Here is a 23,420-nt window from a genome sequence, read left to right as displayed (position 1 = left end):
TTATTTCTAAGGTTTGGCAAACAAAACATTTAATCTGTTTATCAGAATTCAGGAATTGGGAATTTTAAAGTTTGGAATTAAGATAATGTCTGTTTAACACACTAGAAACTTTTCCTCTGGAAATGCTATCACCCCTTTACTCTTTAGCCTCAGTTTTAGCAGGTGTGATAGAAGGTTTAATGAGGAAGAAAGCTGAAACTTCAAGGTTGGTAAGGAATGAGCTTTAAAAAAAAAAAGTGCATGGATTTTACTCAATTTTTCTATATTATCACTGTACTTCATGTAAAGGGAGGCTACAGAGAGGAAATTGAGCAAAAATCTTGGTGGCTGGGAAAGTATGTCTCTTAACAGAAAGGTGACCGATTACAAACAAATCACTAGAATCAAATCAAACTTCCAGAGTGATGTCATATGCCAACTCAAGGACTGCCCTTCCCTTAAAAATTGTCCAGCAAAGAGGTGATGAGATTCTCAAATTACATCTTTAATCCCGTTTTAGAATGAGGGCTGGAATTCCTCATCTTGTTCTTCGGGTTTGCCATTAATGTCGCTGTTTTCTAAATTCTGATGCCCCAGAGCTGGATAGCTGGGTCTAAGACCTCAGGCTCATTGCCCACCCCTGCCTGCGGCCTGAGGTCAGGCCCAGCGGTCTCTGCCTCAGTTTCTTCATATGGAACATGAAGGAGCTGAAGAGCAGGTCCTAGCATCCCTTTCTGCTCCCAGTACCTCCAGGGTGACTAAGTAAAGCCAATTTGACTCAGATCAATGATTTTAATGCTAAAGGAGCCTCCCTCCCCCCAAAATGAAAGGTTGATAAAATAAAAACACCAGTTGTGAAGAAATCTTTCTGTTTTGTGTTTGTCTAATTTGAGTTTCTCAAATCTGATTTTGCATTGGGGGCAAAAATGGTGCAAAAGTCAGGAAAAAAAAAATCCATAAATAGGATTTAGAGAATTCAGGCAGACAGGTTAGAGAATTCAGAATTCCACCACAACCTCTTACTAGCAAGGATGGGGGAGTGGGGTGGGTGAATAGCCTTCTGAAGAGCAGCTGTTAAGCTTAAGAGTTACTGCTCGTTTTAGGTGTGCTGTTTGCTCATCTGCCCTCCTTCATCGCAGGGTCAGAAGATAGGCTTTTCAGGGTGGGGGCCGGCAGCCTGGAGATGCTCGCCGTTTGGGGAGAGAGCAGACAAATGCTCCCAACCTCAAACTGACCACAAGTGCTGAGTATATGTTCTAGTAACACTTACAAGTGCCCTGATGAGGACTGACCTGAAAAATTGGCTCAGAGGCTGCAGCTAATTAGGATAAACCAGTTTTCTTTCAACCTTTTTTTCCCCTTCATTATCGCTCCCTCCCAGGAGCTTTTTCAGACATTTTTTCCTGAATTAGTCCTCATTCATGAAATGTGAATACCACAGATTCAGAGATACACCATGTATCTGCCTCTCTACTGTGGACTCCTAGAATAGCTAAGGTTTTCTTGCACTCTCCCCCAAACCAATCTTACCTCTGTTGCAAATGCATGAAATTGTTTTTTTTAAAGTGTTTAAGAAAAACTAATTTATGTCAAATTAAGTGATTTAACTAACATCCCATTTTCGTTCTGTATTTTAACCTTTGGGGGGGCTACATATCACAAGGCTATATATAAGATGAATTTTACTGATGTTTGTTTTCTTTAAATCTCGTGTTTCTTCCCCCAAGACCCCCCGATACTGGTGCTAGTGAATTCACATGGCAGAGAAGTCCAAGTAAACAGCCTAGTGACTTAGTGCTTCCAAGGCCAAGAGTGTGCAGTGTGGGGCCACTGTCACCTGTTGAAAGCACCCAGCCAGTAAAGGCAGGACATCTGAGAGGAGCTGGCACTGCAGCACCCCACCTCCCCATTCCAGGGCATGCAGTGCTGTAATTCAGTGGGAGATTTGAGGACTACAAAAGGAAAGTGTAGGGGAAGTCACAGGAAAAAGGAAAGATGGAGGGAGATGAGACACCTGGGAAGAAAGGAGACTGAGGTTTGGAGGTGGGAATCACAAAAGCTGTGTTAGGGCTAGAAAGAACAGGCTAAAGCAAGAGATTTGGGGAGGCAAAGGTTTAGCGGAACCTCCATAGCAGTCCGGAACCTCCATAGCAGTCTGGAACATCAGCTTAGTATTAGGAGGAGCGTTTTTCACAGCTGAGGATGACAGTGGAGTGCAGTCACTGTCTCCCTGAGAGTCTTACAGGCCTGGCCCAGAAGTTTCAATTTCATAGGTGCAGTCGAGCTGTCATATATACACCTCAACTGCTTCAATCAAATGGGAAGATTTACAGCCTAGGAAACCTTGTTTTATATGGTTTAAATCTCAAGTCCTGGATTCTGGTTCAGGGAGAGTCCTCAAATCTCAAACTTGAGGGGTGTGAGGATCAGAGTCCAAGACTGCCCCCCACCCACCCCCAAGCTGAAGAAGACAAATTTTTCCTCCCCGAGGCAAGAGCTGGCTTCTGAGTGCCCTGGCTTATGTTGCTGTCTCAATTAGATTTCATTAGGAGACTTTGCTCTGCGTAATTGAGGTTGTGTACAAAGGTGAAATATACCATTCCCCTTACAAAGTCAAAAGGAATAAGTCATGCAGCCAAGAAGCCCCTGGGGGCCTGGAATTTCCACCAAGAATTACTGAAATTTCAAACAGAGCTTCCACTAAAGCCAAATTTCTCTTCTGGGATTTCCTCCCACCATCCCTGCCCCCAACTTTTGCCCCCTTTAGTCCCCTTCCCAGGGTGGCATTGTTCCTCTAATCTGGAATAGCCACTTCCTCCCCTGGAATTCTCAGCTGCACCATCAGCCAGCCTAGAGGAGGAATCCACAGCTCCATCCAGGTGGCTGTAGAGAATGTCTGGACCCACCCTACAAGCCCAAGGGGGTCAGGTGCCAGCCTCACAGAATGGGGTGGCCGTTCCAAGATGAGGGCCACCAAGGACAGCTAGTGAGCTGAACGAAGGGGCTAACTGAACAAAGAGAGCTGGATTCTTGGTGGTAACCCTTGGCCCCTGGGGCTTTTTAATCTGAGAACAAGCCTTCACACCTCTGGCTGCCACTGTCTGTAATGTCAGCTCTGCGCCTGCTCCTAAGCCTCATCCATTGGAGGCATTTTCCCTGCACTTGGCATTTGCTGAATAAGCCTGGTCACGCAGACCCTTCTGCAGACGGCAGTAGGCTGCTGCTGCCTCCACCGGCTGAGGCTGGCAGAGGAGATGCTGGGAGGTAAAAGGATGGGCACAGTGAGTCCTAATTGAACAGTAATTAATTGAACAGCATCAAAGTCTCATTGCTACTCAGTCAGCACTCAGAAAACATTTGTCACTGGGAGGCTGAGAAACATAATCGTTGCCTAAATTCTCTTCCCTTTGTCCTCCCATTTCTGCTTTAGCCTTTTCCTCACAACTGGTGAAAAGATTCTCCTTTTCCTCACCTGACAGTAACCCACTGCCAGCTAATGACACATGGGGGCTGCAGAGAGGGCTCAGCAAACTGCCCCCCTGCCAACCATCCCCCCACCTCCCGGGAGGAAATGCCACCACCAGGGGAAGAGGGATCTTTTTTTTTGTCCTGGTTTCTGCTCTCTTCTCTCTTGCCTACCTCCCCTCCCTCTCAAGGGACCCTCTTCCACTTTGCTTTCTCTTTATTGGATACAGGGATGAACTAAAACAGAAAGCTGATAGGCAGCTACTTACAGTCTGGATAGGCCATGTGCCTTTAGCAATGAATAAGAACCTCCAGACGTAAGTACACTGACGATCCTTCACTGATTATGACGTGTGCTGCCATGGAGGCATCAATAGAGCAGAAGATGGAGTTGGGGGACGGGTGTTGGCAGGGAATCATGTGGGGCTGCCAAGGAAGGGGGCCATGTCCCTGCAGGTGACACTGGTGCCGTTTAAGAATCAACAGTGAAGAAATGCTGTCTTTTCATTTGGGGTTACTTCTTTACAAAACGCCAGCTGATCACTCCCTGTGGCACCTGGGCTGTCAGATCTGAACAGATTGACTTCCTCAGAAGTGCAGTGTTTGACTGAAACATGCGTAGTATTTCCCATCCTTTCACAATGCATGAAGTGTAGAAACCCTATTCTTTTTAAGTAGTTGAGGATACACAATATTCAAGAAACCTCCACCTGGCTTCTGACAGCCCAGGCTTTCCTCCTCTCAGGGTACCATTTCACTGCAGACCCTAGCACAAGCCCTGCTGGGTGGGCGCCAAACCCCAGGCTGCAGCTTCACCCCAGCTCAGTCTTTCTTTAGGCACCCTGCCTAGTCTCTGCCTTCCTCTTCTGGGCTACATGAACCCATTAACTAATGTTCCTTCCCCCTTTGTGCTCATTTCTAAAAATATTTACCTTTTCCCTGATAGAAATCCATTCAGAATTGGAAATCAATGCCTAATGTAATACTTTGCGATTATAAAATCATAATGGCAGATCTTAAAAACTGCCCTCTGGCCACCTCCATCCAGGTCAAGGCCATGTTTGTCTTGGCCAATAAGGTCACCAACCCTGAATGGGCTCGCCAGACAGTCCCACCAATTAGAGTGGTCACCAGTTAGCCCCTCAGCTGATCACCCCCAGCTCTTACCATACTGGTTTCTTGGGTCCCTGTGGCGAGGCTACCCAGCTGCCTTTCAGGTTAGCCAGCTCTTCTGACATCTGGCTACCCTTCTGCCAGTCTCTCAAGTCCCACTTCTGATTTGTGGTGAAGCTTCAGCTCTGATCCCCACTCATCCAAGAGATTTGGGGTTTTCAGATTCTGGTAGCCAGTCACTACAGTGAAATAAACAAGAGTGGACAAAAGGGGGACACTGGAATTAAAGGCCACAATCTTTTCTTCCTGATCCTAATTTACCTTCAAATTAAGGCAGTTGCTACTTAAGTCTAAGGATCCTTTCTCAGCCCACAGCAGTGGTTTCAACTGGGGGCAGTTTTGCCTCCCAGAGGACACTTGGCAAATTTTAGAGACATTTTTAGTTGCTACAACGAAGGGGATGCTACTGGCATCTAGTGGGTAGAGGCCAGGGATGCTTCTAGACATCCTCCAGTGCCCAGGACAGTCCCCACAGCACAGAACTCCCTGGCCCCAGAAGGCAACCAGTGTAGAGGCAGAGAAACCACCACCTAAATGAGCTATGCTGACCAGTTCTTAAATTCTTCCCTCTGGTGTGCTTCCACCTGGCCCTTCCTAGGCCCACCACTCTTTCCTGTAATGTCCCCCCTTTTTCTCTCCAGTGCTCCAAGTGTTTGAGAGTCTATCACCAAATTTATTTCTCCCCTTGAAGATTTTATCTGATCGAATGATTTCATATCCTAATAAGGATAACTGTCACTTTGAATTTGGGGTCTTGTCTTGACTTTGGTCCCATCCTCCTAAATGATAGGCTGAAAGAAATCTCCACCCAGACTGTACCTCCTTCTCCCCTCTGTCAGGTCCAAAACCAGACTGGATAGGCACCATGCCAGCTTTTCTCCAGGTCCTCCCTGACTTCTCCATCCCAGGGGCCAGAACTTGGGCTCCCCTGACCCTTGCATGTTGCACCCGGGGGCTGCTGGAGGGTCCTCTGGGATCCCTCTGACTCCCTCCCTCCAGCCTTCTTGCTTCCTTCACTGTGCCTGTTTCTCTGTCCCTTAAAGGTCACGACCAGCCAGGGTCTCCTTTGTTCTCTTCAGCAGGACCATCCTCCACACTGCTTCAATCCTGCCCTAAAACTAGGCTCAAATCCTCACTTGCAGGATTAAAAAAAAAAGTTCAATATCTGTTCCATTTCCTACCAAAGAAGCCTCCAAACTGTTTGCCCTGCTATTCCATGTCATCCTCAGAGAAACACTATCCAGTACTCCCTGCCTCTCTCTCCCACTGCTCCCCCAGGCCCGGCCGGGTGACCTGTTCTCTTTATCCAGCCGTGTGCCATGTTTCTTACTATTGGATCTTTGTTCGTGGTAGGCCGACGTCTCCCATCCCCCCACTTTTGCTCACAGCCTAGCCATCCATCCCTCCGTGGAGGCCCATCTGCAACTCCATTTTCTCCAACAAGGTCCCCCCCAGCCCACCGCCCCAGTTGAGGGGTCTTTCTTTTCATTTTTATGTTGCTTAGCCTCTAGGAGGGAGGATACTGTCGGCCCGATCTTCATCCCGTCAGTGCGTGTGCTCTCCTGGCAAATAATCCAGGTGCTACAGGCTCCTGGGGATGCAGAACAGACTCTCTGCATCCATTCCTTGTTGAATAGTGCTGTGGGAAAGAGCCTCGGTGACATGGGCTGTGCGCGAGGCCTGGTGAGTGTAAACCATCCCTTTAGGGCCCCCATCGCGGCCTCCTTGAGGCTCCAAACCGCGACACCTACTGACCTTCCACTTCGGCAGGGCTCAGCATCCCCGTGACCTCAACTCCTTATCCATCTGGGGCTGTTCCTCTGCATCGGGGCAGTGAGCCCCCTCTCTCCTCAGAGTCTTGGCCCTCTACCTGCAGGCCCTTCGCCTCCTCCTCGCCTCGCCCCGGCAGCGGATCCCCCTTAGGGGTTTGCCCACCGCCATCGGCAAAAACGAGGGCTGCTCCCTGAGAGACCCCACCTCCTCTTTCAGCCTCGGTGACCTGGGGCGCCAGGAAGTGACCCCACAACGCCAGCCGGCCTCGTGGCGGCCCAGGCCTGGCCGCCATACGCCCGCCCACCAACCGCTCCTAACCACCCCAGCGGCACAACCTCTTAGGGCGTTCCAACGCGGCGCCCCCTATTGGACCTCCCACTCACATCCGGTTTCCGGTCTGACGCCCCCCGCTCATTCGCTAGGCAGCCTTGATTGGCGTGACCCCAGCCCAATGGCTGACCCAGCGCTGGGGTCGGAGGGGAGTGAATTGACTGTTGCCGCCGAGTTGGCACATTCCGTGGATGCCCAAAAGGTTGAGCCGTTACGCGTGGGGGTAGTTGTTCAAAGTTTGAACCAAAGTTCAGTGTTGGTACTTAGAAGTGTATTGACCCGAAGAGCTGAGATGATACGCCCTTGGGGGGGCGGGGCTCCAAACATTACCCGGGGTCCGACTTTGTCAGTTTTTATCGGCACAGCTCATCCGCATGGGTGGTACGGGGGCAATGATGCGCGGTGGCTCTGACCCCCTCGTTCAAAGAGGGATGTGTTAGGTTTATCGAGGTGGGAGTGTGTGTGCGTACGTGGTTAGCCTGACCGTGGCTCGTAGATACAGCGATCCAGGCGATGCGATCTAAGCGATGCGCCCCGCTTGCCGCAGCCCACCTTGCACGTACCATCCCTCCCCACGCCCTAAGGCCAAGTGATCACCTCCTTCTTGCCCAGCTACCTTCCACCTAAAAGTGGCTCATGGGTCCATGTCACCCACTGGCAAGACAGATATGATGCTTGAGTCCCGGGTCTTACGTGAACTACACGCAGCAAATTTTTCCTGGGGCTCAAATCCCTCCGCAAACCCCCAAACCTTGATCTGTGTCCATGCGCACGCCAAGCCCACCCAGGTGGTGTTGGCATTTATCCCTGCCGGCTCTGAGCCCACCCCGCACTACAGCGACTGCGATGGGAGCTCAAGCCGGGCGATTGCCGGGTTTGTGGCCGGACTTAGTGCCGCCTCAGCGGGCTCAGGCATTAGAAAAGTAAAGCAGCTGTTTTGGGGGACCCATAGCGAGACGACAAGAACTTGAAGGGGGCTGGAGAGGGGCTAGAGAAGCTGACTGATCAACCCCGCAGCCGGTGCCGGAAGCGGGCAACAAGCGCACCGCGGTCGCAGCTGCCCGCACGGCACGGTGTGTATCTTTGGGTTCGGTGCGCACAGGGTTTTTCAGTTTCCGAGACCACCTTAAACCGGCCATAAATCTCAACTGAAATTCCATTTAGCCCTCTCCCAGAACAGCAAGACCCCTGGAACTCTAGGGCCTTCAGTCTGTGGGGTCCCTGTGTGCGTCCCACAACCCCCAGTTCCGTGCCGCGGCAGCTACCGCTTGTAGGGTCTTGGTAGTAGATACCCAAGACCCTCTTACTCCCTTGTATTTATCGTCGTCCCCATGAACGGAGAAGAACCCTGCCTGCGTCACCGTAGGCCACTGCAGAGACCCCAGAATGTGGTGGGGATGGGGGACATTGATGTGCTTTATAGGAGCCTGCCTCGGCAATCGGCAAACAAAAGCCGTAGAAGCGATGTAAAGTACCCCAAACACATTTTAAAAACAAATTGCGTGCTCACACTCGTCAGCCCCTTTCCCCTCGCCACCAGTCTGCTCCGCCGGTGGGCTCACGACCACCTGTCGCATCCCCGCGCGCTCCTGCACCCCCTTCGCACGTGCCCGAAGCCTTGCGCTCCAGACTCGGGACTTAGGATCTGAGGCTGCTCAGGGCTGGGGGCTGCGGCTCAGGGGTTCAGGGGTAGTTTGGGGTTACGAAACACTCCTGCAGTCCCCCCTCCCCCGAGGAGAGTCTGTTGGGTCTGGGAGGGAGGGGTTCAGCTCCTGCGCTCCCGCAGCCCGGGGCCCACGTCTTGCGTCACGTGTCCTGCAACGCAGGAGAGCGCTCTCTCTGACCAGGGGAGAAGCGAGGAGAAACACAACAAATCAGTCAGGGAGAGGACTGGAAGGAGCCAAAACGTCCCTGCGAGGCCTGCGCGCATCAGCCCCCTTACCCAAAGTCTGGGGCTCCCGGAGCCTGGCGCCGGCTCCCAGAGCCATCTCGACACTGGACCTGCGTCCTCTGGTGGCAGAAAAAGAGCACTACGAGCGATTTTCGGACCGAATCGGCGCGCTCCTCTGATCCAAGCAGGCGGGGCTGGCCTGGGACTGAGCAAAAGAGAGAGGAGGGGACGAGTAAGGCCAAAGGTGGTAGGGGGTGTCCAGGGGGCAGCCTGAGGGGATAAAACGTGACCAGAAAGGAGCCGAGACTCAACCAGCAAAAATAGACTTGTTTTTGCCATGGTCTGGGGTTCGAGGCCTTGAACCCCTGAACCCCTAGACCTCACTAGGGTTGGATAGTGAGGTCGGAGAACTTTCCAGCTGGTACTTTGATTTAAATTTTTTGAAAATATTTTTTTTCACCCTAGTTCGGTTGGGTGCTCCGTCTCACGGGGCCCCAAGTTTATTTTAAGAAGCCGCCACCGTGTTATGGGCGTGCGCAACTGCCTCGACGGCAATAATATGTCAGGACAACGCAATAACCCCCTCGAACTCGGGGAACAGCCCGAGCAACCACCTTTGGAGGCCCCAGGGGCAGCTGCCCCCGGTGCTGGGCCTGGCCCAGCCGAAGAGATGGAGACCCCACCGCCTCACAGCGAGCCCATCCCCATCGAGACTGAAGGCGAAGCCTGTGGACCCCCAGAGGTCTCCAGACCCAACTACCAGGACCTCAGCCAGGCCATCAAGGAAGCTGGAGCCCAGGGAGGGTACAGCCCCCCTCCCGAGGAAGCCATGCCCTTCGAGGTCGAGCAGGCCAGCTTGGGAAGCTTCTGGCCTACCCTGCAGCATCCTGGAGACACCACTGGGACCGGTGCAGGCCTTGAGGCCTTCAGCCCACCGGTCATGGAGCCCGGAGCCTCCCATGAGGCCGTTCCAAGCCTGGGAAGCTACAGCCCTCCACCAGAAGAAGCTATGCCTTTTGAGTTTGAGCAGCCTGACCAGGGAGACAACCAACCTCCCTTGCAGGTCTCAGACCTTGCTCCAGGAGGCCCAGGTTCGGTGGTCTTCAGGGCTCCTCCCAAGGAGCCCCGAGCCATCAGACCTGCAAACGCAGGCATCAGAGGAGGATGCAGCCCTCCCCGCGAGGAGGATCTGCCATTCGAGTTTGATGGAGCAGCCTTGGGGGACGACAGCCCACCCCCCGGGCTCCCCCGAGCTATCCCACAGATCGACGGCGGTGGGGGCAGCCAGATCACGACAGTCGCGGTCTCGAGTGCGATCCTCCTCACTCCCGCCGCGAACGAGCCCCCCCTCTGGGTCCCCGGCATCATCGGCAGCCCATCTCGAGAGGCTGTCAGACCTTCTCCACACTTCGTGGGAGACAGCCCCCCGATGGAGGTCTCCAGACCCCCGCGCGAGATTGGCAGCGCCCCCGTTGGGGTCGATGACGCTCCCGGCGACATGGACAGCCCCCCAGTCGCGCTTGACGATCTGCGCATCGAGGTCTCCGGAGCTCCCGTTGAGAGAGAGCAAGCAGAGGGAGAGAGACCCCCAGCCGAGGGAGAAGCAGCCGAGATGGAGGGAGGCTCAGCCACCACAGCCGCAGAGGGAGGCAAGGTCCCTGATCCCGGGGACCGAGCCCCTGCCGCCGCCGCCGAGGCAGCACTGGCCGCTCCAGCCGCCGAGGCAGCCCCGGCTGCTCCAGACCCCCCCGCCGCCGGAGCAGCCCCTGCCGCTCCTGCCGCCCCAGCCTCTCCTGCCGCCCCGGCCGCTCCTGCCGCCCCAGCCGCTTCTGTCGCTGGGGCAGCCCCGGCCGCTCTTGTCGCCAGGGGAGCCCCTGTTGGCCGGGCGGCTCCTGTCCCCCGGGCGGCTCCTGTCCCCCGGGCAGCCACTGTCCCCCGGGCAGCCACTGTCCCCCGGGCAGCCTCCGTCCCCAGGGCCACTCCTATCACCTGGGCAAACCCCACCTCGGGAGCCCGACCCGAGATCAGTTTCCTTAGACCCCCCAGCCCGGAGATCCAGGCTGCCGATCCGCCTGTTCCGCAGCCTCCGCGCGCATTTGCCTGGCGGGGCAGGTCAGAGCCCAGCTGCTGCTACCTCTACGACGACCAGATATCGGTCAGCAGCGACAGCGGAGACGAATCCGACGATGGGACCTTCGGATGCCGCCGCTGGTTTTCGTCCAAGCGAAACCGCCGCCGCCGAAAGCCCCGGAGCAACTTGCTCCACAACTTCCTCGTCCGGGCCTTCCGAGGCTGCGTCTTCGGATCCGAGAGCCCCCAGTTCAGAGGCTCCTTCAGCCCCAAGGTCAAGAAGGTTGCCTTGGCAGAGAAGCGCAGACAGGACCGCAAGGAAAACGCGGGGAAGTTTGGCCAGAAGCGGTCCGAGAAGAGACATAGCCAGCTCACCAACAAGCAACTCCAGAACAAGAAGATGGACAACTCGCATACGCACCGCATGCTGTTTCTAGGTAATGCGGCGGACTTTGCCCGTGGGGAGCAGGGCCACCCGGGAACCCCGGGAGCGGGTGGCAGGGCTGCCCGATGGGCCTCCGGGCCTGGCGGCGGGAGGTGGGTGTCTGGGCCGAGGCGGGAAGAACCTGCCAGAAAGTTCCAGCACGGGGCCCTAACTTTGCCCTGGGAGCGGGAGGAATCTTGGGTGGGCTTGGGTGGGGGAGAATGTGCCCTTTGGGCGATAAACATGGCGCGATACAACACTTGAGGGTCGTTTCCAGCTGGACAAACCAGTGCCAGCGATCGTAAGACCACGTCGCCGAGTCGTGGGGTGGGGGACGGCAAGAAAGGCGGGGGCTTCAGGTGAGCCAGGAACTGCGGGGCGGGGGGGATGGGGTGGGGGTGGGGCGCTCATGGGTCGCTCATGCTAGCTGGCTGGGGCGGTCGGTGGGTTGGGGGTTGATGGAGAACGTGCGTCCCTGCCTCGCCCGGCTCGGCTTCCCGGTATCGGACAGCTTGTTGTGGGTGTGCATTGGTGTCCACATTGTGTCCGCCTGTGCATGGTATCCTCAAGTGTTCTCCAACCCCCATCCCTGGCACCCCCCAAATTACCCGCCGACTGTGTACTTGTACCGGGGAATGGGCTGTCTTGTGTTTTGCGCCATTGCTCGGGCAAAAACTTTCCGTGAACACACAACACACTCCGGCGGTACCTGTGTGCTGGCGCTGGCGCTCTGCAGCGGGCGGCGCGAAACGGGCGGCGCGAAAAGCCTGAGAAAGTAGCGGGAGATGCTGGGGAGGTTGTGGGGCCGCCAGCTGAGCTGGGGGCGGGGGCCGCCTCCGGGCGGCCTCCATAACCTATTTTCTGTCTGTCTTTCTCTCTCTTTTCCCCTTTGCGCTAAGCGTTTCCTCACTTCTTATTCGTTCGCCAAACCCTCCCGCCTTTACGGTTGAAAAACCAGACACGCAGGTATCTGGGGTGTCCGGGGCTGCGCGCAAAAATTTGGTATTCTGCACACATTCGGTTTACCTGGTGGGGGATGAAGGGAGGAGGGGCAAAAAAACCCTACAAACCACACCGGGACTGGTTCCAGGGGATGGGCGTGGCTATGTTTAAGAACTATGAAATCTTTTTTTTTTTTTTTAACCTAGGGAAGAGCCTGAGGTAAGCCAATCCTTTACCCTTTTACCAAATACAGTAGGAGGGGCTTGGTTCTAAGAGAGGGGTTATGCGTTGGGAATTGAATGCCCATCTTGTGTTTGAAATGCAATTAAAATAAAACTTTTTAAAACAAGCTTCCAGTGTATTTTAAGTGTGTGGATAAAATGTGAAAAAACTGTGAGACATGTAAATGTTTACATGTGAATTTTTTCAAGCAGCTTTAGCTGGGGGCAGAGAGGCTCAAAGGTAAGACCCTCTGCATATGGGCTTGGGATACAAAAACATTAAAAGATCTGTTGATAATCCCACTGGGAGGATGCCGTTGATGGCCCTGGCCTCCGCCCTCCTCCTCCCCTCACTTTTCCAACAGCCTCCTCCTCCCCCCACAACAAGACCCTCTGCTGCATCTCCCCAGTCCTTCCCTGGCCCCGCCCAGTCCCCCTCCCTCCTTCCCCCTCCCCTAGATTCTCCTTAGCTCAAATCTGGGTCTTGATTCCTGTGCCACAATCAGAGCAGCAATTAGCAAAGGTCTGAATGTGTGGCTTAAGTGAAGATTTCAAAAGTGAAACTCCACAATCCTAACTTTTTAAATTTTATTCTCTAAGCCCTCTCGAGGGATTTCAAGATTACAATTTTTCAGGCTATGCTACATTTGCTAAATATTTTGTAATGTGCCATATAACTGTGTGCTATTTTGATATGTGCTTCCCACGAGTCACAGTTTTAAATGTGATGGTCATTTTATTCATGCCCACCCAGGGAAATAAGGACAGCATCATTTCCCTCAAAAACATCCAGGAGGGAGGTAGTTTTACACTTCAGATGCCCTAACTGCACTAAAGGCCCAGAGCCTCAAATGACAATGTGTTCTTTTCCTGCGGACAACTGATTTTGCCACAACAGTTCCATTTCAGCATTCCAAACATAGCACTGGGTAGCACACCTGTGATGGGGGAGGGGCCATAATTGGGGGCAGACAGGAGAGCCAAGGCGCAGTGTGCACCTGCCGCCTAATTGGCAGTGTCCCTCACATGCTGCAGCCTCAGTTGCCTCATTTGTAAAAATCTTTCAAGCAGATCTTCACTAAATTTTCCTTTGCTCCATGCCCGGAATCTTCTATTCTAGGGCTTTAGGGTGGGGTGCACCACCCACTTAAATCAAGACTGGAGGCTTATGCCATAGGTTATACAAACATCTACCCTGCAGCAAACAGTCCATGTCTGGGGCTGAGCCTTAAGAACATTAGAAGTTTCCCTTGCTTACTCTTGTTTTGATGCAGGGGGGAAAATTCACCTTATAAAGATTAGCTAGGGTCACCCTGCATCACCCTGGCCCTACACCCAGGTCAAGCACCTTTGCATGCAGTGTGGTCCAGTGAGCCTTGGGCCCTGTCTATCAGGAAAACCTGAATTCAGAAAGCCAGGTTGCCTGCTGTGTCAGTGTGGCTCATTGAGCCAGGCTGCAATCTGATAAGACTTTGTTTTTTGGTTTTTGGTGTTTTTTGCTGAAGTGACAAGAGAGGTACCCCACTGGATCTGAATGACTGATTGGGGAGGGGGAGAGAAGGCAGGGTGAAGACCCACAGACATCTAGGACAAACATTTTCACTAATATTTAAATCCTAACACATAAAACAAGATATCCATACATGTCCACCCTTGAAAATGCAGACCAAATGACCATCATTTTGATAATTTGTGACATACAGATTCAAATGTTGCTTTAACAACATGTGTTCTTTTCTGTGTATATACCTTCCCCATTTTTATTGCCCAAACAGCTTAACCACATTACAGAGAATCTTAAAAAGATAGGTAAATGGTTAGATAGTCGATAACATGACTGAAATTCTAGAATAGCTAAAAAAAAGTGAAGCCCATTTCTTACTCAACACTATCCAACGATAGATTTATTTCCATGTTTCTATTGCCTTTCTGAGTAATTTCAGTGGCTTAAACATGTTTTTTAGAAACCTAATTTGGGTGATTCCATTATTTTCCTTTAAGAATTGAAGGGACTGCCAGGTTAGAATTTCTTAGTAGCTACTGCATTTATTAAAATTGTGCAGGTAAATGCTATATATATAATAATGGCTATTCTGTCATGACACTTTATTTATACAGTGAGTCTCAATTGACTGTATGATCATTTATGCCACCAAGTACAACAGTGAGGGCTCCGTCTCATCCTGCTCGGTACCCCTTTCCTTTTTTTTTTTTCCTTTTTCAGTTCAGCCCTTTTTTCTTTATTCAAAATGCCTCCACTGAGTCATTTGTTGCAGTGGGAAAGTCATGGCTTATCAGGCCAAAAATCTCTTCCTTGCCTTTTAAAATCCAATTTCCTACAGATTTTCCTTCAAATAAAACCATTTTCCTATATAGCTATGTTAGTTTTTCTCATTTGCCTACATTACAGATACCTTGGAAAACTGGTATTCAGCCAAAAAAAAACCAAAATAAGATTTGTCACTTTTTTGTTTATTCCTCCCACCTCCTTACCTTCCCCACCCCCAGTTTGAAAGGAACAGCTTCACTGCCTTCAGAGTTATTAGTAACCTGTAATAGTAATGACTACACATAATGATAGCACATTCTTACTGTATTTTTAAATGCCTTTCATCCAGTCGCATTCGTCCTTTGCAACAGCCTTGGGCAATAAAAATGTGATGGGACCCCACTGCATAGGCAAATAAACCAAAAGCCTAGTGATTAAATGTCAGTTACTTTTGCTCAACTCTGCAAGATAAGTGAGGGCGTCAGAAGCTCCTAATTCATTGCTTGTCCCCAGAATGCGGTGATCCGCTATAAGGCATCGTTTTATAAGTGTGCTGTGTGTTCTCTAGTTCCCTTGTCAGATGACAGGTGTCCAGCAGTCTTCTGCTTCCTGAATTATAGCCAGAACCAGACAGATCCCTGCTTATAAATGTCCACTGTGTGTCTGTGAAACGTGAGCCTCCCCATTTCTGGAATACCTGTCACTGTTCTGGTGGTATTTTGTTTCCACATTTGTTGTAACCCATCTGCCAACACCACAGCCTTAGTTTGTTTGTTGGACTTCTTTTTTTAAAAGCAGGTTTTCCTTAAAGTCTTTTAAAAATCCCCCAGAAGTATTCGTTAGTGAGGTCTAAAGTTTTTCCCTTTACTCAGGTTTCTACTAAAAAAAATACACACACACACACAAAATACACCATCATCATCATTTTAAAATAGTTGCTTTTATGCCTAGCCCCCTCCATTTTTAGTGTTCCAGTGTAATAGACTTGTTTAGAATCTCCTGGCTTGGATCTAATGACCCTATTAAAATAACTCTTGCTCAATATTCTTCATAGTGATTATTTTTTAAAAAGTATTCCTTCCTTTTAGTCAGGGTTAATTCCTTCTTAGTGAGAGTCAGTGCATAATCTTAGAAATCACCTTTGACTTTTATGGAGGAAGGTTGATATTAAGCAAAAAAGAAAAAAAGACATCTTTTTTAGAGAAGGTAACCTAACTGACTAGATTTGAAATTCTCCATATCAACCATGAATCTTTTTAGAGTCAATTTCCCCACCATATGAAATGTACCTATCACCCCCAGCAGAACTGTGACAACTGTGACCCTCTAATTCCCTCCCCATGAAGTGATTTTGGGAGACGTGTAGATTGCAAAGGCAAACTGTCCTCTACAGTTGATGTGACAGGGTCCCCACTAACAATGAAAAAAGTTAGTTGAGGAGGAAACTGCAAGCACTGGTCAGCCTAATTAACCCTCTCCAGCCCTGATGCCCCACCCCCCCACCCCACCCCCCCACCCCCCCCAAGGAAGAGGAACTCAGACTCTGGCCCTGTTAACTCCAACCTCAACAGATTTCATTGAATTAGACTGAAAGAGTCTTTGTTCCATCAGATTCCTGTTCTGGCCCATGGTCATGCAGGGCATAAGATGGTAAAAGTCGGGCCGGGGTCTCTCCTTGGGATTCATCTAAAGGGTCAACTAGTCCAAGTGGCCTTTGTAAAACTGAGGAAGGCTAATGGGAAGCCCCAGATACAAACTGACCATTGGTGTAGGCCAAGGAGCCTCTGAAAAGGGAGGGGAGGGGTATTTCCAGAAGAATCAGAGAAGGATGTGTCCTTTTCCTTCATTGTCTAAAATGGGCACCAGATACTAAAAACTGAGAGGAGCCTTTAACTAAGGGCTTGGCACATATAAGTGTCTGATAAATGGCAGCCATTATTTTTAGGCGTCTTACTTGTCTTCCTGGACTTTTCTCTCCTTGGTCCAAGTGAGGGTTTTTATTTGCTTGTTTGTCTCATATTTTCTTAGCTTGTGGGATCTTGGTTCCCCTACCGAGGATCGAATCCACACCCCCTGCACTGGCAACGCAGAGTCTTAACCACTGAACCGCCAGGAAAGTCACTGGTTGTCTTCTTTGTTTACGGTATTCCCTGTGAGACTTACAAATTCTAAAAATCCGAGGCACCCATCCTGTCTTTTCCTTCTCAACATTTCCGAATACACTCTTTATCCAGGTTTTATAAACAAGAGTCAACCCAAGCAGTAGACGGACACGTTGCCACATTTATGATGGTGTGGAGTCACTGTTAGGTGAGTGACAAGATGAGGTGGGAGCTTATTCTTCACCTGTCCTGAGAAAGCATTACCTACTCCCCTCTCAGATCCCTCGCTGCCGCCCCCCCTCCTCTTTATTAACCCTTATCTATAAATCAAATCACTACTGTGGTTGAGCCCGGGGTCCTGAGCGCTGATTGCTCTGTGCTTATTACACATGCCAAAAAAAAAGATTGTCTCTAGTTTTCCTTCCGACAGCCAGATGGAGAAGAAGGCCAGCCACTGGGAATGGAAGATGAGAAGACCCTCTGAGAATGAGGTAGGGAACAACACCCAAAAATACCCACGTTTGACTTTTCCTGGTTGTTGATGACATGCTCAGCTGAGACATGAGACGCTCTGGTCTCTGACAAACAGCAAACCCTTGAGAGGCGCAGCCCCCTCCAATCAGAATTCCTGGAGTAGTTTCACCCAGGCAGCAACTGGGGGCTGTAACAGGGAAGGACATTCGGGGACTGATCTGTGACAGAGCAGGGAACTGAACAGTAAGGGAGCATGCGCTGCCATCCTGCCTTAGAGGAAGAATGCACTGCAGGGTAATTTGTTAAACCTCAGGAGAATTCTCAAGCCTTTTGACTCGTGGAGTTCTGCCCACAGAACCTGAACATAAGATCTTACTGAATGTTTCTTAATGATTCAAATTGGGGCGAGGAGGGAGGTATAAAGGCATAAATTGTTATCGGATCCCAGATTTATTATGAGTCAGTCAACGTTTCTGAAGTTGTCACACACACTTGGTGTGTAGGACAGAGTGAGTACCTTAAATTTCCCTTAATGAGTTGATAATGGGAAGGGAAATCTCGTACTCACTTTTGAAGGCGTGCCACAGACAAGCTTTTCCAACCTCCATATCAGCACACAGCGCCAATTCTTTAAGGGAAAAGAACTCGATTTATCCAGCTCTCACCTCTCCCCTACGATCAAAAGACCAGAGCACCTCACTTCTCTTTCCTCTCTGAGCAGTTTTGCCTTGCCTCAAACTGACTGCTAATTTGCAAATGACTGTGAAGATATAGATATAGATATAGATATATATATTTTTTTTACAGGGAACCTTTATTCAGGTAAGTTTATAGCTGTGGGATTTTTAAAAAGAAACAGTAATTCCTGTGATGAGGCACACAGACTAAAAGCAGACACTGTAATTGTAGTCCATGGCCAAGAGAGGCTGCTTGCCAGGGCTCTGCTGAAGGATCCAGAGCCAGGTCCTGCATCTCGGCAAGTCTCCATCCAGGCCCCACTGACCTGGGGGACCACAGGCCTGGGCCTCAGTTTCTTTAGCCATACAAGTAGCTAACTGGTCCATCTGAAAAAGAAAACAAACCAACCTGTTGAAATAGGGTGTGTCACTTATGAGGTACACAGCTACTGAAATTGCTGGGGCACATGGACACTCCCTTTTAGTAAATGCTTCTTGTTTCTCTGTGGTTCCGTAAGGTACCTCCTAAGTTTTTTTGGCCTTTGTAGTTTCTGAAGTTCTAGCAAGTGTCCATGTTAATTCTCAATCACTGTTCTCTGGATAGGTCTGAGACGCCCACAGTCTGCTCCATTAACTTATTCATAAAATCATATATGTCATTCAGGGGTCCTTCCACCCACTGCCCACCCCCAAATATGAATTATTTTTTTACTGACTGACTCTAGAAGGGCCAAGAGACGATGGGAGTGAGTTGGTATTTCAGGTGACCACTAGATGGTGAGGTGGTACAGGCAAAAGAAAGGTGTCACATCTGTAGTGACAGCGAGAGGGGAAGAGGAGAGCCAGCCAAGATAGAGGAGGGTCCCTCTTCCCTGCAGCCCCACCCCAGGACAAAGCCCAGGTTCTGATCAAAACCCCTTTGGTTGGTAAGGCCCTGGAGCTTTGGTCAAACCTCGTCTCTTATTCTTAAACTGTGACTTCTCCCTGCTGGCTCTCTGCTGGGATTTTAGCATTTTCAGGGGGCTCTGTATAACAGAGGGGTCCTTCATAGGCAGACCACTGACATGTTGCCATGGAGACCAACCTGTGCAATGTAGAATGTGTGGGAGCATCTCTAACCTCTGCCTACTAGATGCCAGTAACACACATATACACACACACATACACACACACACAAATACACACAATACACATGCACACATACACATACAGACACACAAACGTACACACACACAAACATATACACGAACGTACACATATACAAACATGCACACACATGCATACATATACACACAGATACAAATGTACACACACACACACAATACACGTGCACACAAACATACACAGATACACATACATGCATGCATACACATATATACACATATATGCATACACATACACACATATACACACAAACATACACACATTTATAGACATAGACACATACACACACACACCCCCCACCCCACCCACCACCACCACATACACACAGTGTGACAACCAGAACTGCCTCCAGTCATTGCCAGGTGTCCCCTGGAAGCGGGGGAACAGAAATCACCCCCAGTTGAGAACTACTGCCCTCACATCCTAGGAAAGGCAGAGCTCATACAGATCATAACCTGACCACTTTAAAAAGAAAACTATTATCTTCAGAGAAAAAGTTGCTAACTTCAGTTACTAGTAACCACTCAGAAATGTTAATTCCAGCCTTGGTGATCCTACATTCTCGGGTAGAACTGATTTCCAAATATCTCTGAGAAGAAGGTGACCTCCAGAAGTTCACTAGATGACCCTGAATGGAAGAGAAAAGGAAATTATTACAGGGAAGGAAATAATGAATTGGCGCAAGATTGCTGATTACGCAAGTCAGTCTGTATCTAATCAATAGTAGATCAGGGCGTAAATAGATTTTAACCCTTCAGTGATCTCATCTACCACTTAGGGGTTCTTTAGGGGCTTCTGTTTGAAGCAGGCAGGGGATGGGATTCTCCCTATCTGATGTGCATAAATTGATTCACTCTGCATCAGAGAGGAGTATGGTCAGGATAGTAAGGACTGGTACTCAGATGACTGCTGGTCACATAACAGGTCTAGATGGCTGGGGCCTCATCTGCATGTGTCCCACACACACAAAAAAAAAACACAGACAGAGCCTGTGATTGGTAATGTGTGCATTGCAGCCATAGGGTGTAGGCCCTGCTAGCTGGGTCATTGTAGTCCTAGCCCTGTGGGGAACCAGCCCATTGCATGGGGGTGACCCCTAACTGTTAGGACTTGAGATTTCAAGGCAGGAAGTTGTAGAGGTAGGTAGGGGGCAGTGGAAGGAATGACTCTGAATGACTGTACTGATGAAGGTAAAATAAGATCTTTAAGAAATAAGACATACTTGTGCCAACAGAAGTGAGAACCCAAGAACGTTTCCTGTTCAAGAGTTGCACTTGGTTTTTGGTAAGATGGTGGATACACCCAGCCGTCCATACCCCCATTGCTAGGGCAGATTCTATAACCAATATCTTGGAATAATCATAATAAGACTAAGTAATTTAAAAATTTTTTTACAGATTATTTTTTTACTCAAGTATAGTGAATAAGTCATTTTATTTATTTTTTTAAAATCATTTTATTTTTAAATAGTGGTCTAGCACCCCCCAGCTTGCACCTAACCAGCCCCCTTCCCCGCCCAATTAACCCTGATGGAAGGAGACTTTTTGCTTCTTTATTATGTTTTGAGCCTAAAACACTTACATGTTTGCCCCCTTCTGGTCTTCCAATAGAGCTATTATAGATTCATTTGAGATTTATTAGTTTTTGAGAATATTTTTTTTTCATTTTCCTTAGCGAACTTGGAATTTGGGGCCCTTAAGTTAACTGCAAAGTCTAGAAGGAAAAAAAAAAAAAACCCTACTCTCCGTTCTACATACGTATGAGAACTTAGATTTTTGCTTTTACTATTAAGATTACTTTAGGATAAAGGGTGAAAACTGGTTGGTAGTTTAATAAATTATCTACTGGATATTTAAAAAAAAAAAGGTTCCAAGTTTAGTTAAGCAAAGTGCCCTCTAACTAAGATCTGCTTATTGCAGAATCCTCGAAACTACCCAAGGCATGTTTTTTTTTTGCATGTTGATTTTGACTTTTTGCCTGGGACCAAGTGCAACATCTTTCCAAGGAAATGCTTAGAAGGCTCCAGGCAGAACCCAAAACAAATGCCAGACGTTAGGGGAAAAATTTTAAAAGTTGGATTGTCATAAAACTAATAGCTGTTTATAATTCCACACTTAGGTGATTTCATTTCTTCCTTTTTAGCTGCTAAAAGGGAAGCATATTAAGATCATTTTGTTTTGCAAACAAATGGCTTGTTTTAAGATGGACACTTGACTGAGGGTTCTCTTTTCCAGTTGGAGGGTTTCTCTCGGGATCTTTATCCTTGGGAGGTTTGGTCCGGGGTGGACTTGTTGTGTTCATCCTTTGCCATGCTCCCAAGTTACCCGGATTGCAGAGGGGGTGGGCACAGAAGCCCTGGCTTCTTCCCAGGATCATGGAAAGGGTGCACTGGGTGAACATTAGCTGGCTCTCATTTCCAGAACCTTGGTTGATTCCACTGCTCTATTCAAGGATTCCATGAATTTGCCAAGTGACAGCCAGGAAAGGCCAAAACTTGATCCTTAAAATACCAACAAGGCTCCTCGTCCTGAAGATTCTGCATGGTCAGGGGAGATACTTAAACTTGGTGGGTGGCCCTAGAGAGAGCCAGGAGGTGCGGCTGTCAGTGTTCAACTTTATGTAGAAAGAGGTAATGACCCAAGGGACAAAGCCAAATCTCTTGCAGACATCTTATCCTGAGATTTAAGTTGACAGGTGGCACAGGTCTCGCTTTTTATTCTTTCTGACCCTAAAACCTTGATTCCCCAGAGATAGGGTCTGACTTCCCATATTAAGGCAGGCTCCAAGCTGGGCGCTGACCTTTCATTCTGCCAGGAAGAAAGGGTTGGGGAAAGGCCACCAGGACTGCTTCATTGGAGAAGGGCAGGGGGAGGGGGGAGCTGTCCCATTCTCCCTGGAGGTCTGCCCAGCTCAAACCTGGGGTCAGAAATCAGCCTCTTAAGAGATTCCCTCATTTTTTCTTTGCTTTCTCGTTTTCTCTTCCTTTCTTTTGAGATTAAAAAAAAAAATTCTTACTTTAGGGAGGTTTCTGAGCAAGCAATACCTTTTTTTTTTTCCTTTTTTTTAGGGAAAGGGGCCAGAACACCAACTATTTAGGGCTGGGAAGTGGAGACAAAATAATGCAAGGCTGTTCATATCTGGCTGGCAGATGGCGCTCGGCTTTTACAATTGAGAGCCTCGCTTTCCAGAATTCACAGGGAGCTTGCGCCCAAGACAGAATTCCACAGCCCCCTCCCCTAATCCTCTTTCCCAGGGTCACAGTCCCCGCCCCTCAAGGCCCAGGGATCATTTTCTTTTTTTTTTAAAGGTTTTCCAGTGGAAAAATGGATCTCTAAGGACAGATACCCTTTTAACTAGTGGTTCTGTTAGACCATGGCCCATGCAAAAAAACACACTATCACAGTGACCTCTAACCTCCCAGCCCTTTTGCGTGCCCTCGGTCTTCCGGGAACCAGTTCTGAGACCTTGGGCAAATTGCTTATCTTCTGGGTCCCAGTTTTTCTCATCTGAAAAAGGAGAGGACTGTCCTTTTCACTTTAAACTTCTCTAATTCTCTTCTTAAAAGTTTTAATAGGACAGGTATGCCAAATAACCATCCTGCCCCGCCACACACACACACACACACACACACACACACACACACACACGTCTTTCTTTTCTCTTAAAGCATCCTTTCCAAAATAGCAGCTTGTACAGGAAATATTAGGCCTGTCTTTTGCTCTTTGGCACCTAATTAATAATTTCTGGGTACCCGTCATTGGGAGAACCTCTGCAGGACGCACAAGAGGGTGGGATTCTTTCTCACCCCAATCCAGGGCTAGAAAAGAAATTCAGAGGTGTCAGAGGTCCTTTTGTCCATCAGAGAAACCCTGGGAGGTTCCTGGAGGAGTTAGCATTTGAGATAATATGGGAAGATCCTGGGAGATGAGGGAGTAGACTTTGGGGTAGATACTCAGTGCTGTCTTATAGAAAAGATACTGGCTGGGGGTGAATCCTTACAGTTTTTTCCATTCATGAGAAAATGGTTGGGGTTTTTGAGGGTCTCTGAGATTTCAGGGCTAGTTTTTCTTTTCTCCCATTTATGACCTTTCTCTGCCTCTCAGGGCTGCAAGCCTGTTGAGCTTTCATGGGCATTCTTACTAAGAAGAGTTTTTCCCAGCTAAGGACCCCCACCCTCCATCTCAGGCCCAATCCTGGGCTTAAAGGAAGGTCACATCTGTCATGATGAGGCCAAGTCCAGTGGAGGGACAGTGAGATCCGATGGGGTCCGGGGCCAAGTTCCTTGGTTCCAAAGAGAACAGGGACCCCTTCCATTTCGCTTCTCCCCTCCCTGCAGCAGCTGTAAAACCATGAGGTCATCTATTTGAGAAGGGCCACGTGAACTTCCTCCCATGCCAGGACCTACCAAATCCTGTCACAGGAGTTCATTCCTGTCCAACAAAACCTACCCTCCACTCACCATTCTT

General features: G+C 49.4%; 3 protein-coding genes across 4 annotated transcripts in view; all 3 read left to right on the top strand.

The window, feature by feature from the left end:
- LOC102188874 (guanine nucleotide-binding protein G(s) subunit alpha isoforms short) overlaps nt 1-23,420 on the top strand; it is a 66,935-nt gene that overhangs the window by 4,113 nt on the left and 39,402 nt on the right. The gene's annotated exons all lie outside the window — the stretch shown is intronic.
- LOC108633189 (neuroendocrine secretory protein 55) overlaps nt 1-23,420 on the top strand; it is a 56,623-nt gene that overhangs the window by 3,751 nt on the left and 29,452 nt on the right. The gene's annotated exons all lie outside the window — the stretch shown is intronic.
- Nucleotides 4,807-11,468, top strand: LOC102190430 (guanine nucleotide-binding protein G(s) subunit alpha isoforms XLas). The gene is made up of 2 exons (XM_018056847.1): nt 4,807-11,118; nt 11,383-11,468. Exons 1-2 carry the CDS (start codon nt 9,138-9,140, stop codon nt 11,466-11,468), a joined length of 2,067 nt encoding a protein of 688 aa, XP_017912336.1. The 5' UTR covers nt 4,807-9,137.

This window comes from Capra hircus, chromosome 13 (genome assembly GCF_001704415.2).
Source record: "Capra hircus breed San Clemente chromosome 13, ASM170441v1, whole genome shotgun sequence".
In the NCBI taxonomy this organism is placed as follows: domain Eukaryota; kingdom Metazoa; phylum Chordata; class Mammalia; order Artiodactyla; family Bovidae; genus Capra; species Capra hircus.
The sequence above is the reverse complement of the archived record's forward strand: the minus strand, read 5'-3'. Positions and strand labels throughout refer to the sequence as shown.